This window comes from Cryptomeria japonica, chromosome 6 (genome assembly GCF_030272615.1).
Source record: "Cryptomeria japonica chromosome 6, Sugi_1.0, whole genome shotgun sequence".
NCBI lineage: Eukaryota > Viridiplantae > Streptophyta > Pinopsida > Cupressales > Cupressaceae > Cryptomeria > Cryptomeria japonica.
In genome coordinates, this window is record NC_081410.1 from 123092745 (window position 1) to 123109301 (window position 16557).

Consider the following 16557-nt stretch of genomic DNA (forward strand, 5'->3'; position numbering starts at 1 on the left):
ATATATGATGTATGAACTCATGTGGAAGGACTTGGTAGCCTTCAGTCTCCTTAACTGTACGTCCAAGCAATGGCTAATCATTCTAGCCCAATGAATTGTTCCTTTTCCCTGAACTATCACTTGGATGAAGTAGAACATCCACTTCTCAAAATAGAAGGCTTGAGGGGGCTCCTGTGACTCGGTTGAGCAGTGTTATCAAATCTCTGTACTCCTCTTGGAAGTCGATCCTATGTGGTGTGTTTGGAATCTTGCTCAGGCGAGGACAACTCTTGAGTAACCAGTTCTTATTGATGATGCTTAGGCAAGTGTCTGGATCATCTTCGTACATGGACCTGGCTCCTTCTATGCTTTTGTAGATCATATCTCTGTGCTCCGGAAGATGGAAAGCCTCACTTATAGCTTCCTCTGAAAGATAGGCCAAAGTGTTTCCCTCCTTGGACACGATCGATCTGGACTGTGGATCATAATGGCGAGCACATTCGATCATCAACTCATGACATTGGATTGCTGGAGGGAAGTCGGCCGCCTTAATGATGCCACTTTCAATTATTCTCCTGGCGACAGGTGATGGCTTGCCAATGTAAGGGACCTCTCGAAACTTCTTCGTACTGAAGTTTCCCAAGTTGGTATCTCCAATGTTGCTCCACTTCGACACAATCTTGGTCTCCAATTCTTCGTTCTTTTGATCTTCCTTCATGAGGGCTGGACGACTGGTGGATACTCCCGCCTTCGGAGTCGCCATCGTAACACCTACACAACATTTCACAATAAGTAACAGATTTTGCAATGTATGTAATGTCCCCTTTTTAGCGCAACATGATATGGGGTGTCGTTAGCCTATTCTGACACGGTCCCGAAGGCTAACAAGGACATTGATGGAATCCTGAGGTGTTTTGGCCTAGGTGTTTTCGATTTCAGGCCAATCGGTGCTGCTCTGACAGGGTTTCTAGACACTTACTATTTATAGTAAGTTAGTCTCCAAGCAGTGACCTGGAATTTTTAGTGTTTCCCTGGTTGGCATAATCATCAGTAAAAATATTTGAAGGCGACAATGATTTAAAGGAATTATCAACAATGTTTTAATATTTAACGATAAAGTGTAAAGTTAAATTAAATATTTAACTTTATCGTTATATTATAAGGTTGGGAATATAAAGTAATGTTTAAAATATTAAAAGTTCCCTTTAATGTGTACATTGTGGGAAATAATATTTTATTCTAAAATGTATTATCCCACATTCAGGAAATGAAGTGTTTGCATCCAGGAAGAAGATATAAATGGAGGTTGAGAGCTCTCTTTTGGGGATAGGCTGGGATGAATTAATGTTATGCAGTTGGATTTCGTAGAGATCTGATTATTGGGCTTGGAGGACGGAATCCCTCTTTGCTAGCATTCTCTTCGTTGTTGAAAGACACAGTCAGGAGGATTAATGGTGTTTTCATTCAGGAAACACATTGGGCTTCATTTGGTGCTCTCGCATGATGTTTTTACAGGGGTTTGAAAGTGCAGATTTGAAAATAGTGTTTTGCTACAGTACCGCGTGAATAGTGTTTTGCTACAGTACCACGTGAATAGTGTTTTGCTACAGTGCCACGTGAACAGTGTTTTTGCTACAGTACCGCGTGAATAGTGTTTTTGCTACAGTACCGCGTGAATAGTGTTTTGCTACAGTGCCGCGTGAATAGTAAAAATGCTACAGTGCCGTGAATAGTGCAACTACAGTGCGTGAACAGTGTTTTCAGCAGGTTCTATACTTGTGGAGTCCAGGTTTGAATTTGTTTATTATCATATGGTCTATAATATTCTTCAAATCTGATTTGTATGCTTGGAGTTGGAATTAAATAAATACCATAAGCATTAATCCTCTTGTTTTTGGTATTTGATATGTCTGGTTATTTTTATATTGAATAAACTTTGAAAGCTTTACAATAAATATCAGTTTACCAAATTTATCCTATAGCAAATCAAGAACCAAAAAAAATCCAATAGTCAGCTTGCACGCCAACTGTTTGACAAAATTACACTAAGTAAAAAGGACATAAATTTAGTACCGAACAGGGGGTGTCCATTACAATGTAAAAATTAAGATTTAGATTAAAGATTGAATTTAGGAAACTTCATGATAAGTCTTTGAGTTATCATTTCCTAAATGCGATTGAGCTACTGGAAATTCAAAATTTCAAAATTCAAAATTTCAAGATTGAAACTAGGACGACTTTTGAAAAAAAAAAAAAAGGAACAAAGAGGACTTCGCCATACCTCACTTTGAGAGCTAACTCTAACAAAAGAATGCAAAATTAAGGAAGTTCGCCTAGGCAAAAACGAAGATTGAAGTATTCAACGTGATCTTCCTTTAGCAAAGGCGCCTTCCTTGTCAACTCCACCACCCTTGGGGTCTTCAACGTCTTGATAGAGAATTCGCTCCACTTCTAACTAAATTCGCACTCCTCTTGATGAGATTTCGCAACTTGTATTCTTCTCCAATCGCATGTAAATGAATGATTGAATGATGATTTGAAATGCTTCAAAGCTCCTTTCTTATATAGGCGCTCACCTCCTTAATTGCACATAGGCCGACTTTTTGGAAATAAGGCAAATAATAAATAAATTTTAAATAAAATGAGGCCGACTTTGTAAAAATATGGAAATATAACCCAAGCGCTCCCCCTTTTTTATTAATTAATTTAAGTGCCTTTGTATTTAATAATTTCGATTTTTTAAAAAGGCTAAATTAATTAATAAATACCTTACGCGCTATTTTCAAATGCCATTTTAATCAAATAATTCAAAGTTTTTATCGAATTTTAGCATTTAATGTATTTCAAAATTTATTGGCGCCAAAACATGAGAGATGTAAGGGATACTAACCACATCGCTCTGGTCCCTAGGAGAGGGACAGGAGCGACTTAAGCATTTTGGATTGATCTTCACGTTCAAAGTCACTTCCTTTACGTCCAAACTGGGGTCTTCATTCATAACTTGGAGCCTGATCGATTCAATTTTTTGAAATGAATGCCTCCTAGACCATTTTCGCCCTGGTCCTTGACTGAAGGACAGGAGCGATTTTTGCTTTTCTCCTTGATCCTTGTCTCTTTAATTGCCAATTTACATCACAAGGCAAGCAATAATTTCATCCATTCACTCCACGCATACTCAACTTGTCCTTTGCAAGGCAAATTTGATATTCAAGTGATTTTCGCCCTGGTCCCTTGGAGAGGGACAGGAGAGAACTTTGTGTTTGAGCTCAAAATTGCCAACTTTTGTCGTTAACTCCTTGTTCATCGCCTTCCTAAGGACATTCCGGACCTTGCATGACTTCACCTTGATATGGTTTTAGAAGGAAATGGCTGATTTAATAGAAATCGCCCTGGTCCTTGACTGGAAGGACAGGAGCGATTTTCACTTCTTTGTGCTAATCCTTGATTGTATCAACTTCCAATTGCTTTGTAAACGAAGAATATCACTTTCTCTTCCATCTTGAATCCCGGACACAAGAAATAGTACTTTGCAATGCAAGCATTTTATGTCCTTTTGAAGATTTCGCTCTGGTCCCTTGGAGAGGGAAAGGAGCGCTTTGACCATTTCCCATCACATTTCGCAGTCTTTGTAACTTCACTCTTCTTCGAAGCGTTTCCAACATCATCGCCACCTTGTACCTTGGCATGGATTCATTAAAATTCGGAGGGGAAGGCTAAATAACCAAGATTTCGCCCTGGTCCTTGAGTGAAGGACAGGAGCGATTTTATACTTATGGCGCAAACCCTTAATCATATCAACATTAAATTGTCTTCCAGGCGTGAAACATTGCTCCTTATTCCCTTTTGAGTCTTGCAAACGAAACTGGCACTCTAAAATTAAGCACACTTGAGAATTTCGCTCTGGTCCCTGGGAGAGGGACAGGGGCGAATTAGCCAATTTGAGCAAGTTTTGTGGTCTTTTGCAACTTCGTTTCTCTTTGAAGCGTTCCAAACATCATCTCCATCATGCGTCTTGGCTTGGATCCGACCAAACTTGAAGTAAAAGGCTTGATATTCTATATTTCGCCCTGGTCCCTGACTGAAGGACAGGAGCGATTTTGCACTTATAAGCTCATTTGCATTTTGCCAACTTTCAAATTTATCTTCAATAGGTTGATTGGGGCGCCTTTCCTTCATCCCAAACTTGAAATTCGCTTTTCCTTGGTCCGTAACTTATCCTTTGAGAAAATCGCTCTGCTCCCTGGGAGAGGGACAGGAGCGATCTCTGAAATTCGCCTTGGTCCCTGACAAAGGGACAGGAGCGATTCTGACTTTTTGGATAGATTTTCTCCATGATGGCACTTTCAAGTTATATTCAACAGATAAAGCGTACTTTCCTTGTTCTTCTCCAATCACGAAATCATTCAAATCTTGCAAGGATAAGGCAATCTTGGATTTCAAGCTCCGGTCCTTCAATGAGGGACAGGAGCGATTTTTGTCCTTGAGGTCAAAAGTTCAACTTTTCATTGTAAACGGCTAAATCCTGGCGCTCCATCATGTTTATTTCACCTTCCATTGCGTCCTTGATGCTTCAATTTGATCAAAATGAGGTCCAAAATGGTCTAAGTAAGTCATTTCGCCCTGGTCCTTGGCTGAGGGACAGGAGCGATTTGACCTTAAACTTTAAAAAACTTGCCAATTTTGAGTCTCAAAATCTTCAAAACCTCCAATTCGTGTTCAACTGCATCTCCTGGCGACCCTACACAAGACAAATAAAACAAGTTAATAACCAAGATGCATAAAATACCAATTTCGCCCTGGTCACTGGCTGAGGGACAGGAGCGATTTTACCCCTATAGGCCAAAATATCAAGAATTTAGGCTTTCAGTCACTTCACAAGGCAAAATTAGGTTATCTCCAAGGTCAGGGGTTAATTATCAAACTTTCCAAAATTTGGTCAAAATTCACCCGGACAAGATCCCATAATTCCATCATTAACACTTAGGCAAAATTTGGACCTACTTTCAAAATTCCGACTGAACCTAGACAGACAAACCTGACACCCTGACAAACTCACCCTATTTCAAAATTGCAATCCACAGGAGGATGCTCAATAATCCCTCAAAAAGGACTGGACTTTGGCTTGAAAACATCAAAATGGAAACCCTAAGGCTTAACCCTAGTCCAGACGACTGACTCATTTACCCAAAACCCTAAAAGCAGAGAGAAGAACAAGTAGAACCGAGCAAAAAGAGGGGGTCCCCATTTTAATGGGGCGATGTGTGAAATGGTCACAACATCGTGGGACAAGAAGATACACACACAGGATGGAACAAAGGATTGGCAGTGACACCCTAGGCACAATAGTTATTTCTCCTTTGTTGTTGTCTTTGACACAACAAAGCAAGAGACTTCAGGCAAATCTGAGTGCAAGGGAGTTTAGAGTGGAGCAGTACCATTCACAAGGAAATGCAAACTGTACAGTGCTTGTGCAACCTAATCAGATGAAGGGATTGTAGGCATCTACAATATAGTAGAGGATCCAACTTATCACAGGGACCTTTGTCATTGCTGAAGTCGCGACCTTTCACATCGTTGAAGTCGCTAACCAAGGAACAGTCAAAACAGGTGCTTTAGAGGCACCCCTTATAAGGTGCATAATTGCTGATCGAATTCACCTAGTGAGGAGATATCTGTCAGCAAGGAGCCAACTTCAAGTTACATTTGTATCTGAGTGTTTGAAAATTAAGTTTACTTGTTAAAGGGCTGAGAATTGGAATATGTTTTATTTCATGTATAATGAATGTTATTTTCTAGATGTATGTTTTGAACTGAAAACACGAGGAGTATAACTTTTTGATCTTACAATCATATATGTCCCGATGCTACTACTGTTAAGAATTACATTGTTTACTGTTTAGCTTGATAATGGGCACTCATGGGTTCATCCATCCTCTTCTAAAGATAAGAATGTGGAGTTGATAAAACTAGAGGATGGATTAAGATCAGTTTTCATGGGGCGTCAAAAGATAATCCAGGGCCATCAGGGGCTGGTTGTGTGGCTCGGGATTACACAAGAAACATTATGGCTTTGGGAGCTCAAAAGCTTGAGGATGGGGTAAATAACGAAGCTGGGGCCAAAGCGTCTTTGCTTGCCATAAACCTGGCAAGCAAATTGGCGATCACAAAATTCCATTTGGAGAGGGATTCACAAATTATCATTAATGCCATAACTAATGGAGAATCACAAGTTTGGAAAATTAACGAGTATATTAAATTAATAAGGGCCAAATTATCCATGTTCAAGGATTTCAAAAATTCGCATACTTATACAAATAAGAATGCTCAAGTAGCAAAAGTACAAACTATCACCTTTCTTTTGTCGACTCAATGATGATAATCATTCATTTGTTTTGATGAAGTCTGGCAACCCTCCAATTAAACTCTGAAAATTCACTTTGACGCTTTCTTGGTGGGTCCTTTGAAAACACTCTAAAACTCTAACAACTTCTAGATGCTCTTGATGTTGAAAACTTTTTCTTCAATTGATCACCACTCAATTTTGTAGGTAGCCAATAGAATTCTGAAGAATTTGAGGAAGAGAGGGGCTCGGAGTATTCTTCTATAATTCTGAAAATCTTTCACTGTAAAATGCAAAATCAGTCTTTGAAACCTCTGAAAATCAGGGAAAGAACTTCTATTTTCTGCTAGTGAACAGCAGAAATAAATTTGCTCGTGAATTTTGAATGGATGATGACCCTTCAATTTTGCTTTCATTTGATCAGCTTGCTGCACTTTACTTCCTTTTTACCAAAGTTTTGTAAAAGATGAACTCAGTATGAATTCGGGCTTAGGCACATTTTATGCCAATTGACCATAGTTTTCCTTCTTAAAAAATGTCAAAAGCTTATTAAAAGTGTGTCTAAACAAGGCGCACTTCATTCACTCTCTCTGCAGCTTTTTTTTAAAAAGTATCTATTAAAAGTGTGACAGTATCAGGCACGCTTTTCTCTTATTGAATGCAGTTTTTAGAGAAAATGATAAAAAATTTATAAAGCCGCACCTCCCTTTATCTTTTATTTGTTGTCTTTAATAAGTGTGACTAACAAGCTTTGACCATAGCTTTTCTGAAAAACTTCACAAACACATAAAACCTGCTCCTCCCTTTATTTGCTGACTTGGCATTTTGTTTTTTTGTCCTGTTCTGATTTCTTTGTACGTCACAGCTTTTTAACTTGGCTGCAGCCCTAAAAAGGACGAATTCTTTATTAAAAAAAAGCTGCTCTATTCTATTTTAATAATATCAATTATTACTTAACAAAAGTCAATAAACTATTAATAAATACTTTTTTAATTAAAATTAATATTTTAATTAAAAATTCAATTCTTAATTATCAAAAATTTTAATTTCAAAATATCAATAAATAAATTAATAATAAAAATTAAAAATGACAGACAAATTACAAAAATGATAATTTATGACAAAAAGTTTGAAATTCTGAACCTTTACACAACAACTTGCACCTTGACTGGCAATGATTATTTCTGACTTCAACTTTGACATACAAATGACCAATATTTGATGACAAAGGAATTTCATGCAACCAATCAAGTTTTCGACAGGGCGAAACAAGTATAAATGCAAGAAAGGGGAATGCTTGCATCTGTTAATCCAATAGGTCAAGTCTGCATTCAAAAATAAGTTATAACATTATCTGATGTCCCCATCCAAATCAGAAATACAAGATTGTTACATCATACACTATCGTCAGCTCCTTCATCAAGATTGTTACACTCAAGACATCATCTTTGTGTAGATCAGTTAATCAATATTTGCAGAGTCAGTCACAGCTATATACATACAATGATGAGGAAGTATCTATGAAGACAAAATCTCTGACATTGATAAACATTATGAGATATACAAATAAAATAGGAACTAAGATGGAGAATACATCATAATGGCACCCTAATTCTACACACTATTCAGAAGTTAGTCCAAGTGTCTGGTCAATCGCCTTGCACTAAAACCGGCTCAGACCTTTGAGAAGACGTGTAAGACAGTGACATACCATACAACGGCAATAAAAGAGATCTCATTTGAAGAATGTGACTCCTTGGAAATTACAATATGGTGAGTCAACTCCTTATGTGGAAGAAAGATAGAGGTTGATATCTCCTAATACAATGGAGAAAATAGATACGCAAAGGTATTGCCGTGAATAGTAAGATAAATTGAAACTACGGTGCTTTGGGGGAAGAATTGATAAATAATACATAGGACATCGTTGATATGGGCAACAACTATAATACTACCATGTGGGATTGAGAAGGTATGGCAACGATTGGCTCAGGCAGCGGGTTGGTCAACATTAGCAAGGAGAGAACGATGATACAAAGGAACTCAGTCAGCTTCAAGTATTTAATATGTCGATTTTATAGAAGACAATAAATAATATCAATGACTGATGCAAGAACGAATAGTCAAGAATACTGACACTATATAACCACTAATCGATAATAGGAGAGAATATAAGAGTATGGACAGCGATTATGATTGTTTCCGTTGGGTTATGAAGAGACACAAGTGATAATAACAAAAGGAAGCAGTTACCATAACAAAGAGGTGTGATTTGTATGAGGAAAGAAAGCGATTATGAACAAACATGAGTCATGTCCTTTACAACATAACTTATCATTTCGATTGGAAGATATATGGAGGCATTCATTTCCATTTCAGCAATCATGGATGGTGTTTTTATATTATTTCTTATTCTAGTTTGGAAGAGTTCGTGGTGAAGCAGGCTGAAGGCCTAACATCGTGTGCATAATCCAGTCAGCGATATATAAGAGACAACACCCTTATTGCATAGTTTTAAATAACAATCAGAGACAACTTCATATCCAATCAATCTCTCATCAGCATTGGTGAAAGGGGGAATTTAAAAACATGTTATTCACTCCGCATTCATATATTGTATCAATTAGGTAGAGCAAGTGACATTGAAAGGATCAATATCTATATATACTTGTGCCCATACTATTGATTATATGATCCATAATCTAAATCTGATATTATAATCTATAATAAGTTTAAAGAAATGAAGTAATTGTCTCTTATTAGCCAATAATCCTAGAAGGGACATTACACATTATGACAGTAAGTTTCTCTTCTAGTGATGCCTAAAACTCCTCCATGCTGGGGGCACCATAGGGATCATCTGCTTTCAAGAGAGTAGTACAAAAATGGTTAGAACCTTAGTATAGGATGTGGACGAGATTATTTACCATATTACACATTTAACAAACAAGATGGTCCTAAGAAGTCTCTTGTTGTCTAGGGTGATACTATGACCAATGTTATATAGTTACTCAATGGCTTGTCAGTGATCCTCTAGGCTGTCAAAGGGATGTTTTCACTTTCACCCCATCAAGCCATGTATCAAAGTGCTCCCCAAGAGCACAACCAAGTCCATAGGAACTGTGAAATAAGGATCATTTATGTCTGTTTTATATTTGAATTTTAATAAGTTATGCATGTTGCTCAATCACTTAAACATATAAGTTCATCTTTCATAGATTTGCAAGGCTCATTCAAGGAGGACAGGAAGGTGGAAATGCACATGATTATGCTATGGAGTTAGTGGCAAATTGACCTAAGTTATATTTCTTTCAAATTGATGTTTGTAAGAGGCTGCTTTGATCCCACAAATTCAATCTTTCAAGTAGTCCAGTTGAACATGTTTGGTCTGATAGATGAAAGAGTGGTTATGCCTAGAATCAATGGAAGATGTTGCAGATTATGGCAAGAAGTACTCCTGGAAATTATAGCCAAACAGCCATGCTTCTTTACACCAAGATACCTGCTCAGGAATAAAAAGCTTAAAAATTCATAGCACCTACAAGATAGGAATAATGTCAAAAAATGTCACTATCTATTGTCATTAGAATTTTGTAAGTAAGCCAAACTTGCATCTGCTTGACATGGGTCCAAATGTAGCAAATACTGAAAAAATGATGTAAAATGCTAAAGTCCTAAGTAGAACACAACATTTTAAAACTGATACCCTCTAGTTAGGTGGGACCCATAATGAGAGTCATAAATTCGACAATCAGGGGGAGGTGATGGAATAGTGCCAACTCCCACTTTAGTCACTGGTCAGTCATTGGCGTTCATGGATATAATCATATTCCCAAAGTCATAGTGAAAATCAATTGATCTCATAAGATTATGACTAGCAATCGCACTTAAGTGTAGGAATGTGTACACCAAAGAGGTCTTAGAGGTGAATTATTGGGTACTTAAGCAAATGGTGTATTGCCTCAAGCACACCATCCCTACATCAACATCCATGCCAATTCGATGACTAACAAGTCCAAGCCTAAAGTCCACCTCGACTCTCTCTCTCTCTTTCTGCACACCATCCTTGCACCAACATCCATGCCAATTCCATGACTAACAAGTCCAAGACTAAAGTCCTTGCAAGTCACAAGGGCATTTCATTTGCCAAACTCTCTCTCTCTCTCTCTCTCTCTCTCTCTCTCTCTCTCTCTCTCTCTCTCTCTCTCTCTCTCTCTCCCCATATTGCACCATCCCTACATCAACATCCATGCCAATTGCATGACTAACAAGTCCAAGCCCAGAGTCCACCTTGCAAGTTACAAAGGCATTTCATTTGCTAGACTCTCCATTGCACCATCCCTACGTCAACATCCAATCCAATTCCATGACTAACAAGTCCAAGCCTAAAGTCCACCTTGCAATTCACTAAGGCATTTCATTTGTCGGACTCTCTCTCTCTCTATCCCCCCCCCCCCACCTATTGCACCATCCCTAGATCAACATTCATGCCAATTCCATGACTAACAAGTCTACGCATAAAGTTCACCTTGCAAGTCACAAAGACATTTCATTTGCCAGACTCTACACTACACTATCCCACATCAACATCCATGACAAGCAAGTCCAAGCCTAAAGTCCACCTTGCAAGTCACAAAGGCATTTCATTTGCCAAATGTATGTTTCATGCCATGTATTTGCCAAACAAAATTTTCTTTCATGATATTTTCATTATACAATAATTTCTTCATGATCATATTTATTTTATTATTACACGTGCAAAAAATAAAATCACATAGGTAGATCTTCATGAACAACTTGAGGGTTTTATAGCACGACAATTGATAAGATATTCAAATGGGCAATGACAATGACACCACCAATTATAATTTTGCTTCCATGCACCATGAATCTCCCCCACAGCCACTACTTCACGCCTCTATAATGCCTCCCACTCCTTTTTGCCTCAAGTGACCCTAACACAGCCTCATGACAGGAAGCTAACACCTTCATTGATGCAATTCACAAGTGCTAGCTCATTTGGTGTCACAATCATCCATCCCTTTTACATGGCCTCTTTGAAAAAACCTCTAAATCCATGTCTTCCAAATTGTTCTCATTTAACAGTGACTAAAGTCAAATAACACATGCACCGCAAAGATGCATTCAATCATCTTACATCCTTCCTATGAAATTTTGGCCATTGAACTGTTGAAGCAACTCACTTCCTCTCACCAAAAGAACAAATTAAGGAGCACTTGGATACTAAACATAATTTATCTAAAAATATTTTACCTAATATTATGTGGGAATATGTAAGAGACAGAAAAAGGTATGGGATCATTTTTTGTGGTAGGCAGGTGAGTTGATGTTACATATGCTCACCCATGTGAGAATATGGAGCATTATCATAAAATGAGGATTGGGAATGATATTGCAGATTCTAAAAAGACTAGACCAAGAAATTGCAAGTGTAGTAATTGAGTATGATTGGCTCTACATTTACATCCATAAGAGCTTGGGCTAAATTAAAACGGGTATAGCAGTTGTGATACCATCAAGAATCAATGGAGTTAATGTGAAGGGAATGCAAAAATTTGAAATGTCCTTGGGAATCTTATCTATAAAACGGGAATTTTGAATTTCAATATGACATAAGAGCTTCTACTTGAGTCTTGGGGATTTTATTTGAAGAAGAGGGTCCTCCTATCACACAAGAACAATTCTCGACTCAAATTTATTAAACACATATGTTAAAGGAGTGGCCCCCTTAGTGGGGAACAGTAACTTCATGCCAATCAAAAATCTTGGGAATGGATGAGTACACCATAAGTTTTGAAATACTTGAATGAAGAAGCACCGATTTCCTCATCACTTTCATGTAAATAGAGTGTTTATTGCTTCTTATTCACATGAATCATGATGAAAAGATAAATCTTAGTGGGAGAACCTATAGAAGTACTTCCTTCTCTTTATGCTCTATCAGATAAAAAGTAAATGCTTGTCATTTGGAGACCAGGATATTGGAGCAGTGACTCTTGTCCTCAACCATATGGTTGGAACTTTTACCACAATCCATAGAAGTTGCCATGAAAATGTTGGCTTTGACTGTTTATTTGAGATTGTTACCCTGTGCTGTCCACTAAAAATGATTGTATAAATAAGCCTTGGTAGGATTTGAGTATCAGAGTGATAGTAAATCGTACAACAATAGAATGATGGGTCTTTAATGGGTCTTATATATGTATGTGGTTGGTTGATGTAAACCATAATAATCCTACAATGAAGCTATAAAGAAGCCAAGATTGTTGTCTTTTAAATCGGGGATGTATTCCTCTTCTTCCCCCGTATGCTTGTCCATGTAACTACTTGAGGATGGCCCATTGGAAAGCAAGTAGGAGTTATTGGATTTACCATAGGCAACAAAATCTTGGGAGATAGGGGAAAGTTTCAGCCAAACCTGTCACTTCACGAGTTTAGCTTATCCCCTAAATTCTTTTACTCATTTCATTACGGCTAGTTCATTGTAGGCAAGGAATGTTACAAGCTTATAGATGGATGGTAAATGATATATTCTCTTAGTTGTTTGCCAAGCAAATATTTAATGCCCTTTATATTTATGTAGATATAATGTAGGAGCTATCACAGATGTTGGACATCTCTTCTTGGATGTTGTCTATTCAGCAACTAAAGATGAAAAGCTAGGGGAGGACTTAAAATTGTAGGTGTCGTGAAGATCTGGGCTGGTAATTTTTACACAGTCTGCTCTACTGTTACTGTGCAATGACTCTTTTTCTATGATGGATTGAGTTGTTGAGTTGCTTGAGTCTCCTTATTTTACCATGTGTTTGCCTTGTTAAAATTTTCAAAACAGTAGCCCTATGAAAGCTGTCTTGGATGTAATGTGTTGGTACTTGGCTTGTGCCTTTGACATTTTTCTTTTTTATTCATTATGACTCCATGAGCAAAATGTTTTGTGCATGGTAGATAGCTGTAAATGAGGGCTTCTATCCATCTGATATTCAAATGTTGCTTGTCTCAGTTTAGTCTATGTAGGATTGTTCTTGATCAGCGATTCCTTACTATGGATATTGTTATGCAACTATTTAATTTAAAATTTTAAAGGGGTTTGAGTGCTTGTCATTGTCTTTGCATACGAAACCATTTCATGATGAGGAAGATGTTATAGTTGAGACTTGCAACTTTGGTTATCAGATTGTACTCTGTTTTATTTGTAAACCAATAATGGCTGCTGCAGACTTGCAACACTTTGAGATAAGAGACCTAACAATGGATGTTATTAACTTCCTTCTTAGAATTTTCCAGCTCAGATTAAATGAATTTGAAGGATGGCTGCTCTCAGGACTACATTGTCCCTTTACCAAACATATGCAAGGAATAGAACTCATTTGCACTTGTTTGAGATGTGATCTATATCTTATAATGCAATGACTGGGAAGTTTCTTCTTTTTTCAGCAGCATGTATAACCTTCGGGAGTAGGTGACAGCTCATTCTTGTATCATCTGATTGAATTGCTTGTTCAAGTTTCTCTCCCCTTAAATAATTAATGTGCTTCACTCAAGAAAATTAAACGTGTTCTTTTCTTTCCTTGTTGGTGCTTGGGAAATGCCACAAACTTCTAAAGAAAGGCTATATTCAGATTTTCTCAAACCTCCTTTCAAAGCACTAATAATTTAGTATGAAAGAACAAAACTGTGAGATGTGTATCAATTATAGTTCACTCAAAAAAGTAATATAAAAGATCATAGAAGCTACTGCGTTCATCAAAATGTGAGCCACATATATTAATCAAAAAGGTACTCGGCTTTCTGACTAGATTGTGTCATATCCACTTAACAAGGATGGCTACTAGTTCTATATTAATCTGGAAGGTACATACATGAGATAGTTTTGAACTTTTTTCCTTCAATCTCCCTCAATAAATCTTTAAAAAATTGTTTTCTCAGGCATATTCTACCTTGTAAGCATGAATAGGTATCCTAAGCATGTCCACAATGCCTTGTGTAATTCTTTCTATAGGCTTCAATGACTAGAAATGGACATAGCGGATAGATTAAAAATGGACTCGATATGGGTTCATACTACAAAAGCAGAAAGTCAGTTTTTTTGCAATAAATTAAATGCAATGTATGTGTTGGATGGAAATTTGAAATTTCAGATGGAGGAGAACATAAATGATGCTGCTATCCCATGGTGTTCAAGCAACAAGGAGCCAATTTTTGGAAGCAACATCTATGATGTACTAGTTGATAGAACCTGCGCCTATGGCACCATAGCAGTTCACATCGGTGGCAACAACGTGGAATCGTCTTCCTAGCTCAGCTTTTCCATTAATTAAGGCAGGGAAGAGATGGCACTTCATGCACAGCCATCAACATACTGTTACTAGTGTCAATACTCAATCATGATTATCCCTATTTGAAAGGATATGCGATATTCAATTATTTAAGTCAATTATGGCTATGTTTGCTTCAGCTTGGCTTGCATAATCCATCATAGCTAACATAATTTAACCCTAAAACTTGCTTTTAAGATTCATATAAGTATAGCTTAGAATCATTACACAAACAACCAAAAAGTTCCATATGTAGATTCATTCATAGCATGTTCAAGCAGCTTATATAAACTTCAATGATTTTATCCCCTTATGCCCCTCCAAAGGGCGAAGGGAGGGGTTGTGGCATCTCGTATGCCAAATTGGCATGTCATAAAACAAACTTTACCTGTCTATACAGCAGACTTTTTGTTAAAAAACAATTGGCTTGGATGCTAATTCCTGAACTGATTTCTTACTCAATTACGTAAATCCGTTCGATAATGGAAACGCATTTGGGGTGATTTGGGTATGCGATTAATATGTAATTTCTTAAATTATAGCAACTATCGATAGATAATTAGAAAGCATCCACAGTATACTTCCCAAAAGGGGAAGTTTGTTTATAGGTCACTGCGAAGCTTATTGCAATTTTAGCACATGGGACCCCCTTAGGAAACCCAAAAAAGAATTTATTTATATTGTTCAAATTTTGTCACCTGAGGCTTCGGTCTCATGGTCGCACTCAAAGGTCAACTTAATCATTTCTACCTACCACCACATTAACACCTAAGTGAAGCAAACTCCAGACAGTATTAGCCATCAGCTAATATGAAATTAGCTATATACTCTGAAATAGGTTACCTTACTCACATTGACCAAACAACTGTGGGGGAAAAAAGAGCAAAATACCATTTAGTACTTTGAGATCAAGTGTATCCACATCAAAGCCACCCTCATAATACTCCTGAAAAACATGACCAGGTGCATCCACATGGGTGCCCGTGTGGGTGCCCATCTTCATTTCGGAATTGTTTGCCAGGGACCCATTTTTCATGCTATAAGCCAGCCAAAGATAGTCACCCAGACCCTCTGGGGAATCCCAAACAGGCATATCTGGTGTATATGCATGGGATATGTCCCAAACCCTTCTCTCATCTCTGGAAGGTGCAACGCCCACTTCACAAATGTCATATCCAGGATGAGCTTCAGCTTGAGCTCCGCATGATGACGCAGCCACCCCAAAATCATGTGACCCCCATAGACCAATTACGAGCAAGATACCCTGAACCCACATGATTGTTCTGAACTGTTATCCCTCAAAACACACGGGGTTTGCACCTTTCCTTATGAAATCCTCTCAACATGTATTTCTATGTTCATCAACCAGCTTTTAATAGATCAAAGTTTTGGAATAATCGTTAGAATGTCTCTTAAATGGTCCTTTGAATTTTTTAAAGATATAAAATCACCTTAGATAGTTAGCTAATTAAAAATAAGTGCAAGTTACAATAAACACAATTAATTTAGATGATAAGAGTTCGTTTGATTATTGTTTTAAAATTAATGGTGATGGATGGAGATATTTGTTGTATATATTCATAATTAATCTGAAATGAATACTTTTAATTTAACACATTCGTGAGAGTCTATATGATCTCAAAAATTATAGTAGTTCAATATCTTGTGTTATGAAGTCAATTCCAAGCAGCAAGGAATTTGAAAGAAATTGATCCATGACATGTGAGAACAATCTAATAGAGTGTGCTTTAGTTAACATGCTTGCCTTCTTTTTCTCAATAATTGAATGTATAAAGGTGGTGTCTAGAGACGTCATTAGGGATATATGTTGATTCGATAACGGAGTGAGTTCTCCTAAAACAATTCCATTAGCAAAATGGATTAATAGGGATGGGAAAATTA

At 37.4% G+C, this 16557-nt stretch overlaps 1 protein-coding gene across 1 annotated transcript in view; it reads right to left on the minus strand.

Annotated features, from left to right (window-relative positions):
* The window catches only part of LOC131029832 (cyclase-like protein 2), a 175804-nt gene extending 159750 nt beyond the window's left edge, over positions 1-16054 (minus strand). The window contains exon 1 of the mRNA XM_057960484.2: positions 15547-16054. Within this exon, the coding sequence (XP_057816467.2) occupies positions 15547-15931 (385 nt within the window). The 5' untranslated portion in view covers positions 15932-16054. The remainder of the gene's footprint in view (positions 1-15546) is intronic.
* Between the last annotated feature and the right edge of the window lie 503 nt (positions 16055-16557).